At 41.4% G+C, this 13,984-nt stretch overlaps 1 protein-coding gene across 13 annotated transcripts in view; it reads right to left on the bottom strand.

Annotated features, from left to right (window-relative positions):
* The window catches only part of ARID1B (AT-rich interaction domain 1B), a 404,857-nt gene that overhangs the window by 47,658 nt on the left and 343,215 nt on the right, over positions 1–13,984 (bottom strand). For 9 of the 13 annotated variants that reach the window (XM_073337737.1, XM_073337740.1, XM_073337739.1 and 6 more), the window contains one exon: positions 6,407–6,558. In XM_073337737.1, coding sequence (XP_073193838.1) covers positions 6,407–6,558 — 152 coding nt within the window. The remainder of the gene's footprint in view (positions 1–6,406; positions 6,559–13,984) is intronic. The other 4 variants (XM_073337738.1, XM_073337746.1, XM_073337747.1 and 1 more) reach the window with 1 other exon arrangement.

The following is a 13,984-nucleotide window of genomic DNA, read 5'->3' as shown; positions in this document are numbered from 1 at the left end:
TAATGTACTCAAAGGTATATATGACATGAGTAAAACTGCAGCAAAGTATTCTTTTTGCTAAAGGTTGACTATCAGAAGATGGTGAAATACAGTAAGAGCAGCAATACACAAACATTGCTTTTCTCTTTATTGCTAATGCAATAACAAATCACACTCTACAAACAGAATATTTTGGCCTCTCTCTCTCCCTTGCGTATAGGGTTGCCAACCCTCCCGGTTTTGCCAGGAGTCTCCCAGAATCAGGCTCTATCTCCTGGAGACTACTGAAGCCAAACCAGGAGATTTTAGGCTGCTAAAAGTCCAGCAGCACAGCAGGGCTACGGCAGGCTCCCTGCCTGACCTGGCTCTGTACCGCTTCTGGAAGCGGCCAGCAAGTCCCTGCAGCTCCTGAAGGGGTGCCGGGGGGCTCCGCGTGCAACCCCCGCCCTGAGCGCCGATTCCACAGCTCCCATTGGCCAGGAATGCCTGCAGGCAGGGGTAGCGTGTAGAGCCCCCTGCCTCCCTTCAGGGACCACAGAGACATACCGGCCACATCCGGGAGTGGTGTGGGGCCAGAGCAGGCAGGGAGCCTGCCTTAGCCCTGCTGCGCTGCCACTCTGGAGCTGCCCGAAGTAAGCGCTGCCTAGCCACCGCTCACACCCCTCACCCCCTCCTGTATCCCAACCCCCTGCTCCAGCCCTGAGCCCCCTCCTGCACACAAACTCCCTCCCAGAGCCCACACCCCCTCCTGCATTCCAACCCCCTGCCCCGGCCCTGAGTCCTCTACCAGAGCCTGCACCCCACACCCCATCCTGCACCCCAACCCCCTGGCCTAGGCTGAGCCCAGACCCCCCTCCCACACTCCGAACCCCTTGGCCCCAGCCCAGAACCCACACCCCCTCCCAGACCCCAACCCCCTGCCCGAGCCCAGTGAAAGTGAGTGAGGGTGGGGGAGAGCAAGCGATGAAGGGAGGGGGGATGGCGTGAGTGGGGCGAGGCCTTGGAGAAGGGACATGGCAGGGGTGACGCCTTGGAGAAGAGGTGGGACAGGGGGCAGGGCAAGGGTGTTTGGGTTTGTGTGATTAGACAGTTGGCAACCCTAGCATGCACACACACACAAGTGAATTTAGTGCTCATGTCAGATTGACAGCATTGAAATCTCAAGTACTTTTCACATCCACAGAAGAGATACAGCATGGATAGCAGCACGGCCAATGTGCCTCAAACTCTTGCCTGAGGAGACCTCACTCTACAGGTGAAATGATAACGTAGGTCCTGATAGTGCAAAGACCTGTGCATATGAGCAGCCCCAACAAATTCAATTAAACAACTCATGTAAGTAAAGTTAAGCATAAATCTTTGCAGGATTTTGGACCCTAATCTTTGTGACCATTCAATCTCTGATAAGACTACGAACTATGACTTTGGTTTCTGTGATGTGGACATCTGTCCACTAAGAACTGGCAAGACATCAGGTCATACAAGTTACAGAATGACAGTCACTACCAATATGGGCCTAGAGGTGAACAGATCCATACACTGTTACTAATTCCACAAGTCATATAGTCCTCTGAGAACTGTAATAGCTGCAGTAGTTTCAGTGTGCATATACAGGGGCTGAGTTGAAGAGTGTATCACATAGCAGGAGATGATGACCTCAGTGAAGATTTTTAAGTGACTCTGGAGCAGGGTTAAAAATCGAAAGAAGTGTCCAAAATCCTCAAAACAATCTAGTCAGAATAGGGCAAATCATTTGATAAGCTGGTGAAAATTTGGCCACAACTTTTCTAAATCTGATCACCAATTATTACCTTACAATAGGCCCCTTTATTTTTTCCTGTGGAGGAATGGAGATTATCCCTCATCCCTATGAAAAAGTGAGACCCCCTGGGAAGCTCATTTGCAATGCTGCTTTATCAGCCAGAGGAGTTACTGATGAGAAATATGAGGCGCATTTTCATTGTAAGAGATCAGAAAAATGAAAATGTAACTAGTAGCAACACAGTGAAAAATAAATTCATTTTCTAAAAAATTTCTCATTTTTAATAACGTAATTGTTATCCGTATCATGCATCCGGCCAATTACAAAAATATGTATAATTTTTAACTTGACAGCGTCCCTTCAGTTTCTTCAGCACAAACACCATTTTCCAGGATCTCATTTTTATAATTTGGCATTTCTGAGGTAAATAATTTACAATTAATTATAAAAGAAAGAAAATGCCAGGTCTGTGTGGGACAGAAAACTTGGGTCTGTAATGAGGGCTGTCCCTTGCAATAAGAGAGAGATGAAGTTCTCCTCAATGTTTTATGCTTCTGTGGAAGTGCAAAGGAAATCAGGCCTAGTCTACACTTAAAATTTAGGTTGACATAGCTATGGCACTTGGGGTGTGAAAAATCCACATCTGTGAGCACCGTATGTCAACCTAATCCCCAACGTAGACACAGACAGGTTGATGGAAGACATCAACCTAGCTACTGACGCTCAGGGAGGAGGTATTCCTACAGAGATGGAAAAATCCATTCTGTCACAGTAAGCTGCATCTACACTATGGGACTATACTGGCATAGCTATGGCACAGTAGCTGTGTTGCTACATGCCCTGTAGGGTAGACATGGCCTCAATGTCACTTTCTGATTCTCATGTGCAAGCGCAGTGCTGAAACATTTGAGATGCAATGGCTCCATGGGACAGATTGTTCAAATAATCAATTTCCACTAGAATTTTAAAACCACATCATTAAAATATTTTGTATTGGGCTTAAGTTTTGTGCAAATTTTGTGTTATTCTTTTTTTTAAAAAAAGCAAGATATTGGGTTAATTTAACTCTAAATAGGATAATATATATATCTAAGAGAGATAAACCCGTGTGTTTCAGGATAAAAGCTGATGGGGGGAAGGGAAAAGAAAAAACTTCCTCTATGGCAGTTTGTTTCCTAATTGCCAAGGGATCCTAGCACTTTCTTCTGAAGCATCTGGTACTGTCATAGAGAGAACACTGTACTAGACAGACCACTGGTTTGATCCAGCCTGGCAATTCCTATATTCCGAAATTACTCTGTGTCAGCGGAAATTGTGAACGTGCTCTGCTTTACACACGGTGACTGCTTAAGTAACAAGATGTAGAATTGCAAAGCTATCGTCTGTGGAACTTGTGGCATCTGTTTAATTTAAAATACCAAAGAAAAAAACAGGGCTGACTGGGAATAATAAATATTAATTAATAATAAAAATCCAATCTGCAAAAACAAATATTAGGTCATACTGAGCAACAATGCAACTCTATTTTGAATAAAACCATTGTAGAAATAATCCCTAATAACATCAACACAAAATCCCGCTCTCTTGTATGGAGTAAAATCTTAAGATATGCTTGTGTTTTTTTAAAAATCCCCTCCTGCTTACTGTATTTTTTCCCTGGCATTATAGCTGAAGAAATAGCTGTCACATTCATATTCCTGCTGGCTCCATTTAAATAATTACCCGCTCACTGAAGCCTGTAACAATTTGTCACTACACAAGAGGCTTTTTTTTGGCCCTGTACGCTGCCTAAAACACATTTTAACTGCCATATTGTCTTAACTTAGCAGAACAATGGCTGAAGTGCCACTCAGCAAAGTTGGTGTCAATGGCACAGTAAATCCCATTTTCAGTCACATAACAGTCTTCATCTGTATGCTCTTTACCTCCTCAAATGCTGCACTTCAGCAAGAACAGAGCATTCTGGCAACCCCAATGTCTTCCCTTTACCCAACGCAAAGTTATCATAACTACTGCATTTAGAGCAGTTCTTATCTTGGAAATTAAACCTCTTACTTGCTTGATGTGGGTGGACTGGGGGTGGGGATATTTCAGGACATGGGAGAAATGGAGAATTCCCATTGCTCACCACCAGCATATTCTTGAATTAGGCTTCTCTTTTCTTTTCACCCTGGTCTTTACACAGTGCACATGCTCTCTTCTACTTCAATAAGCAGTACAGCACAATACACGTATGTGTGTATGCGCACATCTCGTATTTCACTTCCCATAGGGTAACCTCCCCATTAATAAGATTGGAACAAAAGAAAAACTTCACAAATGCACAAGACAAAAAAAAAAGCTGATAAATGTTTAAATTATTAAAAATCCAATATTTCAGAACGCATAACACAATAAAAAGAATATGACTAGCCCATACAAAAGACTGCTAGGATAAATGGCCTTGCACTGAACAGATTTCCACTGTATGAAATAATGAATGGCTGAATTATCTGAACAAAAAAAACCCTCTGTGAATCTTCCTTTAAACTGGTTATTCCTTAGGAATACATAAATCTTCTTAGGCAGGGAACTCTGCCATCTGTTTGTTGTTGGTTATTTTTGCAGCTCTGGGGGCCAAAGAAAAAGGAGGAAAAATTACTGCCGCTAATGGCAAACCAGAATTTATAGTGTAGTTTCAATGCTCAGAAGCAATTTTATTTCAGCAAGCCAGACAAAACACATAACTACACAACCCAAATACAATATTACCTGGGACAGCTGTGGTGGGGGAAATGCAAGGCATTAACTAATGGCCTGTTCAATAGCTTTTCCCTTTTCATCCAGAATGTAAGTGTGCTGCCTGGACAAATAAACGGCTGCCTAGCCAATGTTAAGGAAAAGCTATTTTATTTTATTTTTTAAAATCTCTCTTTCTGATTCCATTTTTTTCTTCCACTAACAGAAAACATACCATGACCCCTTGAAAAACAAGTTAGCTGGGAACACCTCTGTTTAATAGTGGTCACCCTGGACATAATGCGGTACTGTGGTGTCACTGTCCATTTTCTATCTGAAATCAAAAGAGGATTGCAAGTTGAAGAGGAAAAAAACTAGAAAGGACGAGAAGGAAGAAGGAAAGAAACAGGGACGGCAGAGTTGGGAGAAAAGTATAAAAACCTAGGCTCTTGGTAAGATACAGTTCATCTTGTACTTGACATGCTGTACTGCTTAAGCAACAACAGGTAAGTCAGGTACTGTACCAGCTGAAGAGAGGAATCCCATCAACTTGCCTGACCTTTGTAACACCTCCCTGGTAACCCCACACAAACCAAAGTTTTTTCAAGAGGAGTAACTATAAATAGCAAGTGCACAGATAGAGACTCGAAGGTTTGGGCTCAAGCATGCTGAAGTTATGCTTTAGGGCGGTAATACTCAGAGCTCAGTGGTTCCGGAGCCAAATTAGCAATCAACGTTACCCAAAAGAGCCACAGTCGTGTGAATTCATTGCTTCATTTACTATGAAATAATATGCGATATAAAAATGTGTATTATTCTCACAGCAAAATGACTGACCAAGCATTATTATTTTATCAACGACAACTGGTTAATAACATAGTAAAAAATACTGAGTGGTTAATAACTTGGATTGGTTAATAATTAAATCACACAGTGTTTTAATATCAGGTGATGCAAAGCCACATTAAAGAGCCACCTGTGGCTCGGGTGCTTCAGTCTGGGTATCACGGCTTTAGGGTCATTGAAATCCTATCCAAAACTCCCTAATGTCTTGGAGAATCAAAAGGATAAACCCTTACTCAGATGTGATCTTGCAGGAATTTAGCTGTTAACTTTTCAGATGTGGTGGGGAGCCTCTCAATATTGTAAACTTTAACATGTAACACAGAAGCATATTATCAACAGAGAATTACATTAATTTGGCTCCCTTTCATAGGTGCTACGGGGCATGGAAGCCACACACAGGGCAACAAATAACAGTACTAATAATAATCTTAAACTCCCATAGTGCAAGGCACGACCTGTAACACAATTTTAGCAGGTATTTCAAGTGTATCTTGTTTGCATTTGCAACTTTTTTCCAGTTATGACTGAATCCAATTATTTCATACAGTAAATGTCAACAAGCAAAGGAAAGAAGCACTATATAGATATACTGACTTTGCAAATACCATGTATATGGTACACATTTTCAAAAGTGACTAGTTATTGTGGGTGCCCAACTTATAGCACCCTGAAGCGGCCTGATTTTCAGAAGACAGATGCTCAGTGCTTTCTAAAAATCAGGCCCATTTTTGGTGTCTCAAGTTGGGATCTCAAAGAGTGAGGCACCCAAAATTCATCACTTTTGAAAATGTAGGAGTCTCTCTCTCTCTCTGCACCTCCACATGTCCCCAAAGGTAGGCCAAGTTTGGACCCAACTCCAAATACGCTGCCATAACTTTTCAAAATCATCACATTCATGTACACACTATGTGAGAGGATTTGATTGTAGCAGAAATTTATCAAGTATTTCACCAAAAAATCTGAGCACCTCATCTCAGTGTAGAGTCAATAACATGCACTTAGCTGGTAAACTGTGTAAAGGACAATCCCTCTGCCATCATTTGAGGGCTTGTACCTTTAAAGAGATTCATGGAGGAAGGTCACTCCTGAAATGTTACCTACCATTACCTGTTGAACTGTTCACCATGTTAGGTGCCATGCTGTAAGGAGGAGCTTGTGGGTTCATCAGGCCAGAGCTGTTGTTCATCTGCTGCGTGTAGGGAGAACTGGATCCCATAATACCACTCTGATTCATGCCAGGAAAACTGCCTTGCCTATGTGAAGAGAAAGCACACGCACAGGCTCTCGTTACGTATCTATCTCACTGCGGGGTGTGTTATGGTTCGTCACAGCATTCATCTCTTAGCATTCATGGGTAGCCAAGGAAGAGGCAGGCAATTAGTTTTTTACCTGCATTGGGGGCTATTAGTGTTGAATTAGTTACTGTATAATTGGAGACAGAATTAGATCGAACGCAAACCTCCAAAAATGTACACACTTATTAATTTGAACTGATACAACATAACATCACAAAAGGAGTTATAGATTATTATCTGTTCCAAGGGAATAGAGTGATGGACTCAGAGGAGGGAGAAAGGAGAATTTGAAATTGGCATAAGAAAAGCAACTGGGACAAGTTCTGTTTAAACAATAAAGTTCTTTTGATCCTATATTAAAGCTCCTTTGTCTGTCACAAAAGCCAAACAAAACCAAACCCAAAGAAAACTTGGTGAGTGGGGCTCATTTTTAGGAAATTCACTTATTTGCTCTTATCAAAGGTGTCTTGTTTGCAGTAAGATTTTAAATCCCTGTGGTGGAGAGTGAACATTAGTTGCACATGAAAACGTATCTACTCATCCTGGGCTCTTTGAGAACCATTAATAGCCCAAAGTAGCTGCAATGGAAATTTCAAATCAGATCATGTGAATGTCCTATACTGCTGCTGCTTCTTTCCCCCAAAACCAAGATCCTGCACAACAGCAGATTTTTCTCTTGTCAGTCCTGGTGACTTTGTTCACAGGGTTACAGAATCAGTCCTTCAGTAGATGGCACCAAAAGAATGAAGGTAAAGAACCTAATTATGGACTTGATTACAGCATTGGGCACAAAACGTACACCAGGCTGCAATCCCGCAAACAGGCACGTATGTTCTTTACTGACAAAAGAAGTCTCAATGGAACTACTCATATGCTTAAAAGTTACCCACATGTAATATACATGTTTGTATGTCTGGGATCTTAGTTTGCTCAAGAAGGTGTCCTGAATGAAGCCTTGCAAAATGATACTCCTCCACTCAACAGGGACCCGTAATTTTTTTTGAAGAACAAGTAAAATAGCATTAATTTTTTTTTAATCATCATCAATCTGGTAAAGGCTAGATCGAAGATTTTGTGCCTGGGCTAGCAAATTTTCATGAACAAAAGAATTTGCTTAGTTGTGTAAACTATCAGTTTTGCAGTTCTTTACAGTAAGCACAATGCCCATTCCACTAAAAAAATAGCCCCTTTATTCCTTACATCTATACTGTAATTATGTACTATATATTGGTATACTTATGTCTGCACACACATATTGATATTCATCAGACATATATATAATATAAAACATATGCACAAGTATACTTGTATATGCGTATCGTATGTGTGAAAATACAAACCCCAAATCGAAGAGTTTCTCCATTAAACATCTCATAAATTTTATTTTGTGATTTTCAAAAAACGAAATAAAAGTTACAAACCCACCTTTAGTGATCCCTTCTAGTAGAGAGAACATTTAGCTACCTTGCATGTACCTAAAATGGCATTTTTTGGTGGCAGATTGCAGGTTTGGTACAAATGCTTTTTTCAGCATTATGTAATATTAAAAAAAACAAAAACAAAACAGAACAAACAAACCAATCCCAAAACATAAAAACAAACCTACAACCTCTGAATGACTTGACTAGCTTCAGTATTTTTTTTTTTTTTTTTTTGCAAAATAATGTTAGATTTCCAAGATCTTTGACAGGAATTGATCTCTTCCTTTGGGAGTGGGGTACAGAGCTTTAAAGCACCATTTGGCTTATTTTTTCCAAATACGTTGTGAATTTCTTTAAAGGAGTAGAGAATGTGTTGTCTAAATAAAGCATTTTTTAAAAATCAGTTTTGTCCTTTGCTGTCACTCCTGCAAAGAGGCAAAGGATTTCTTTTGATATGAAGGAGACAACTGCCATAGAATGTCATTTCTCTGCCGTGATGATGAGCATGTGATGAGTTGTGGAGGGAATTTTTAAAAAAATGCACAGTGGGGCAAATCTCCAAGGGAAAATTATGAAGGGAAATAAAGAGTAGGACAATTTGGCAACAACTTTAAAAGGGTTCAGTGTTACAATCAAGCTTTTCTTATGTAAATATTGTAACCTTTCAAAAGAAAGCACTTCTCAAAGTTTTGGCTAAAAACTGTTATATATCACAAGTATATCTGGTGGAAAAAAGCTTTTTACTCTGAATAAATGTGATCCTTATAATTAAGGGCTACAAATACTAACAAAATGGGGAAAACCTGCATGTCTCTTTCTATGGAATAATACACAAAACATGTTCTGAAAGGTTCTTTCAAGGGGTGGGATGGGAAGGAGAGACAGGAAATAAGCTTCAGAAGCCAAGTCTTTCTCATGTTTGCCATTTGCTTTTAAAGAAACAATGCAGATTTCCAACTAGCAAGCAAACAGAAAATGCTCTTGGTTCAATAATATTATAACAGTACTACAACAATACCATATCTTTTTAATAGCATCCTTCATGCCAAATTGTTGTATTAACTATGGGGCTCCAGGAAGGCGTAAGGATCCATCTGTAATGCTCTGGTTGTAGGACTGGGGGTCTTAAATTGACATACAAACTATATAATGGGATCACATCAACTACCACAGTGATCAAACATGACAATTGCTAAGCAGTGCACAATAACACTATACAACAGGAAGTACAAAACTCTTTCCAGTTGAAACTGCAGGTGGGAATTAGGTAAACATAATGAGAGGTCTATCTTTGGCCATGACATCCAAAAAACTACCAAATCTTTGAAAAAGTGCCTTGGAATCCAGAATGACCATAATGACAGTAAATGGCAAAAAGAGAGGTTACTCCCCTTGAGCAGTAACTGCAGCTCTTGGGTCCCTGAGGGTGCTCCACTTTAGGTGCACATGTGCCCTTATGACTTTGATCAGAGATTTTTGGTGGCAGTACCCATTGTGCCTGTACATGCACCCTACATATCCTCGTGCCCCATACCAAGGCTATACAGGGCTATGCAGGCAAACCACCTTCTGTTTCTTCTCTACACACTATGTTGTCTGTCATGATCTTGATGGACTTGTTTTTGAGTAGGGGAAGAAAGCGGAGGCAAGCATTTCCTGACTCTCCTTAATTCCAATTCCAACAGACTGGTGTGCAAGTGTAGTGCCCATTTACCTTGGACTGTGTGAGAACCCATATGTGCTCTGCAGCCCACGATGGAAGCGTCCAATGTTAATATGAGAATTCTGGTTGAGGAGGATTCTTGCACAAAACTTTGAATGGATTCATCCACCTGATGAGTGACTGCAGGACGTGACTGGGTACAGGTACCTGCTTGTTGACAGTGCGTTTGTTGGGTACATGAACAGTCCTAAGCTACCCCAGAGACATCAAACATACAACCTGGTGTTTTGTGTAACAAAAATGCAAGATGCCATGTGTTCCAGCAGTTTCAGACATATCCTTGCTGGAACTTGTCGGCTGAGCTGCAATCTTTGTTTGAGGTTCTTTAGCACAAGGAACCCATCGAGAGGGAGACAAGCTCTGCCCCCTATCAACTCCAGAATCAAGAGAATTTGTTGTACAGGAGGTCATGACTTATTTCTCAAGATTTACCTGCCAGCCTAGACTTCAGAATAGAGAAGATGTTTGAACTGCCTATCACACCTCCTGATATGACTGACCCTGGAGAAGCCAATCATTAAAGTAGGGAAAGACAATTATTCCTAGATGATGGCAGTAGGCATCGATGACCTCCATGATTTTGAGAACATCCTTGGGGTGGATGACAGGCTAAAGGGTAGGACCAGATACTGGTAATGATTGTCACTGAAAGTGAAAAGAACAAATCTTTTGTGGGAAGGATGAATCGCTACATGGAAGAAGGTATCTTTGAGGATGAGGGTCGCACACCAGTCCCTTGATTCCAGGGAGAGAATTATAGCTGCTAGGGAGACTACCCTGAATTTCAGATGTCGGGAATCCTTATTCAATTGTCTGAGATCTAGTATTGGCCTCCAACCCTGATTTTTCTTGAGTATCAGAAAATATCTTGAATAGAACCTTTCCCCATCCGGCTATGGAAAAGGTAAATCTTCCACAGTTGATTGCATCTTCTACAGAAACCTGGACAACTGAATCCAGGAAGCCTGCCTTATCACTACTGCCGTGGAAACAGACCTGGCTCCATTGTCTGCCACATCAAATGAAGCCTGCAGTGAAGTTTTTGCCAAAAATTGACCCTCCTTTATAATGTGCTTAACTGTTCTTGAAGTTCCTGTGGTAAATGGTCAATAAAAGCATTAAACTTTTCATAGTTCAGGTAGTCATACTGAAGTGTTGCTGACAAACAGCTCTCATGACGAAAGAAGGTCCAGATGTTTCTGGTCCTTATTATAAAAGGTGGCTTTTTGGGTATGCTACCCACCCCTTTCATTGACTGCATCCATGACCAGAGAGTTTGGTGGTGGATGAGAAAATAAAAACCTTCTTGTCTGCCCTTGCCTCTTGCTCCTCAAAAGTCTCCTCTGGCACAGAATGGGAGGAGGGATGGATGGTACTGGGAAATGGGGTCTTGTGTATTTCCTGTGGGACTGAGTTGAGGTCCCTCAAAACTGCTGGCAGTACATTGCCCATGTATCCCAATAAGGCCAATGAGGGAAACCATAAGGCATGGGGGGAAACTAATGCTGGGCATCCCAAGTGTTGGAAGGCAGAGATCTGGTGTCCTGCCCCTGTTGAATTTGCAACGGGGAATAACATCTCCTGGAACAAATTGGGGATCCTTGAACAGAAAGTTCAGAGTCTGAGTCAGTATGCTCCTCCACATATTGTATTAAAGGTGACAACCCCTCCTCATGGATCACCAAAGGTGGAGAAGAGGTAGGTCCCCTAGACACATGTGCAGTCAGTGACCCAGTCAACCTTGGTACTGAGAGGCATCCAGGGGTTACAAGGAGTGGAGACTCAGACTCATTCAGTACCATAAGGTGTTTCGAGTACCAGAATTCCTGCAGTACCAGAAGCACAAGAGAACTCAGAACTGGCACTGATAGTGCTGCAGAGGCCATTATACAAGGTGCTGATGTTGGTATCAAGGGAGTCAAGGATTCCACTGAAGCTGATCCCTTGCAGTAGCAGTCTTCAGTACTGAGCCCTTTACCACTGATGTATTGGACGCAGCGGAAATCTTAACATGCTTCATGGTACGCATTGTATTCAGAGTCTCACTAGCACATGTCTCGGAGCATGAGGCCCCTGGTGACCAGAACTTCTTTGATGAGGAACTCTCTTTTGTTTTGCTCCTCTTCTCTCCTTCCTTATCTCCTTCCTTGGACTAGAAAGCTCTTGGCACTGGTGGTGTGCTTATCTGTACCTCAGTCAAGGAGAGTGTTGGAGACTGGGGTTTCAGTGCCATTTTCTCCTTGGAAGCTCTCCGTGCTAATGATCTCAATGATGACGGGGCACTGACAGACATTGGGGGTTCTCTGTACCTGCGCCTGAAGCTGGGTTTAAAGCCTGCTCCATCATTAATAGTCTGTACTTAATTTCCCTTTTTTTATGGGATCCTCCCTTAAAAGAAAAGCGTAAGAACATGAGAGTCTCCCAAGAAATGAATGCAGTGGAAGTGCCTGTCACCAACACGGATTGCTTATTGACAAGAGAGGCACCTTTTAAATCCTGGGGAGCCCAGCAGAAGAAAAAGTTGTTCAAGCCAATAGGAGAAAAAGAAAAAGAAAAATGTATTTTTTTTAAGATAAGGGAGACAAACATCTCAACTATAAAGTACTAAACCTACTACTACTACTAAGAACTCATTACAAATATAAAACACTAATAAAAGGGGGAAGCAGGCACATAGGAAACAGGCACATACTGGACTTCGTCTCTGGCTGAAGGGAGTTGAGAAAGAACTGAGGGCAGTTCACCCGCGCAGTCCAATATAGCCTCGGTATGGGGCACAAGGATGTGTAGGTGCATGTGTGGGCAGAAAGGGCACTGCTACCAAAAATCTGCAGTCAAAGGCACAGGGGCACATGTACACCTCAAGTGGAGCATCCACAGGGACACTATTCAGAGAAGAACTTCAGTTTTCACTGTAATCCAGTGCTATCGTAGCACATTGGTTCAGTAATGAAACAGAGAATCACCAAGCACCGGTTCTGTGGAACTTATGTGTTCTTTGGTGGTCTCCTATCAAAGTACTGACCAATACTGAACTATATGACATACAGAACACTTTAGAGACCCTGATAGCTAAAACTTTATCAGAGTAAAGACTGTTTTATCCTGAGGTAAGCTGCGGTGTCCAATACACAGCTCGCCAACTGTACTGCTCGATGATGGCCTGGAAGGACAGTTTCTGGTAGGGAGCAAAAAGTAGGAATTTTCTGCCTCTAATTCTCACTTCATAGTGGGCCTCCCTTTGAGCAAAGACTGCTGACTGTGACAAACTGCATCAGGGCTATAATATGAAGTAGAGTCCATTAAAAAGAGAGCTGAGATCACCAAACTCATTTTGATTAACCCCCGGGTCACTAAACGCTTATAAATATGTTACAGAGCAGCTGCTAAACATATTTATATCTGCTTAAGGTCACAGCATCATCTGTTGGTTGCTGGAATAAAGTAAAAAATCTTATGCTTCCTTCTGCATTGTTTCACTAAAGTATTTGATACATTGTTTAAGTAGTAGTTACTTGAAAATATATTACCAATCTCTTTCCTACATGCCCCCCAAACTCTTTATTTTTGCATTAAAATTAATTGCTGAGATTTTTAAAAAACAGTTTTTACACATGGAGTGACATCTGCTGGTAAGAACTTAACTAACCAGCTGTATACTGTATATTGCTGAAGAAATCCAATGAGCCGTACATCGCATTAAGGGTGTGATCTCCAAGGAAGGAACTGGTTAAAAGGAATGCAAGTGATTATAACTAGGAATAACAAGAAGAAATTAAGAAAAGAAAACGTTGGGCGAAATGAAAATGGAAAACATTCTAACCTTAAAGGGTATTTATCCTTCAAGGGAAGTGATGGAAATCCCATTCCTTTACACATTTACAAAAAGACTACAAAAGGCATTAGAATATACACTGTAGGGAACAATTCTGTATTTGCAGGGGGCTGAACTAGATGACGAACCAGGTCTTTTCCATCTCTAATGTCTATGATTTTATGACACCTTAGCATACTGTTTTCTTTCCACTTTGGAGGAAAGTCATTTGGACTATTATAAAGTGACACCAATAGCTCAAAAAACCACACTTATATCCACCTTTGTTTGCTTTGTTTTAACCTACTATTGCTACAAGTATTCCCCAAGGATACTGTGACTGAACGAGATTAGGAATAAATCCTATATTTTTATTTACTTTGTGGAACTGACAGCACTTCGTGTACTGTCAGTTTCACTGTTTTG

This window comes from Lepidochelys kempii, chromosome 3, assembly GCF_965140265.1.
Source record: "Lepidochelys kempii isolate rLepKem1 chromosome 3, rLepKem1.hap2, whole genome shotgun sequence".
Classification (NCBI taxonomy): Eukaryota; Metazoa; Chordata; order Testudines; family Cheloniidae; genus Lepidochelys; species Lepidochelys kempii.
This window is presented reverse-complemented; position numbering and strand designations above follow the sequence as displayed.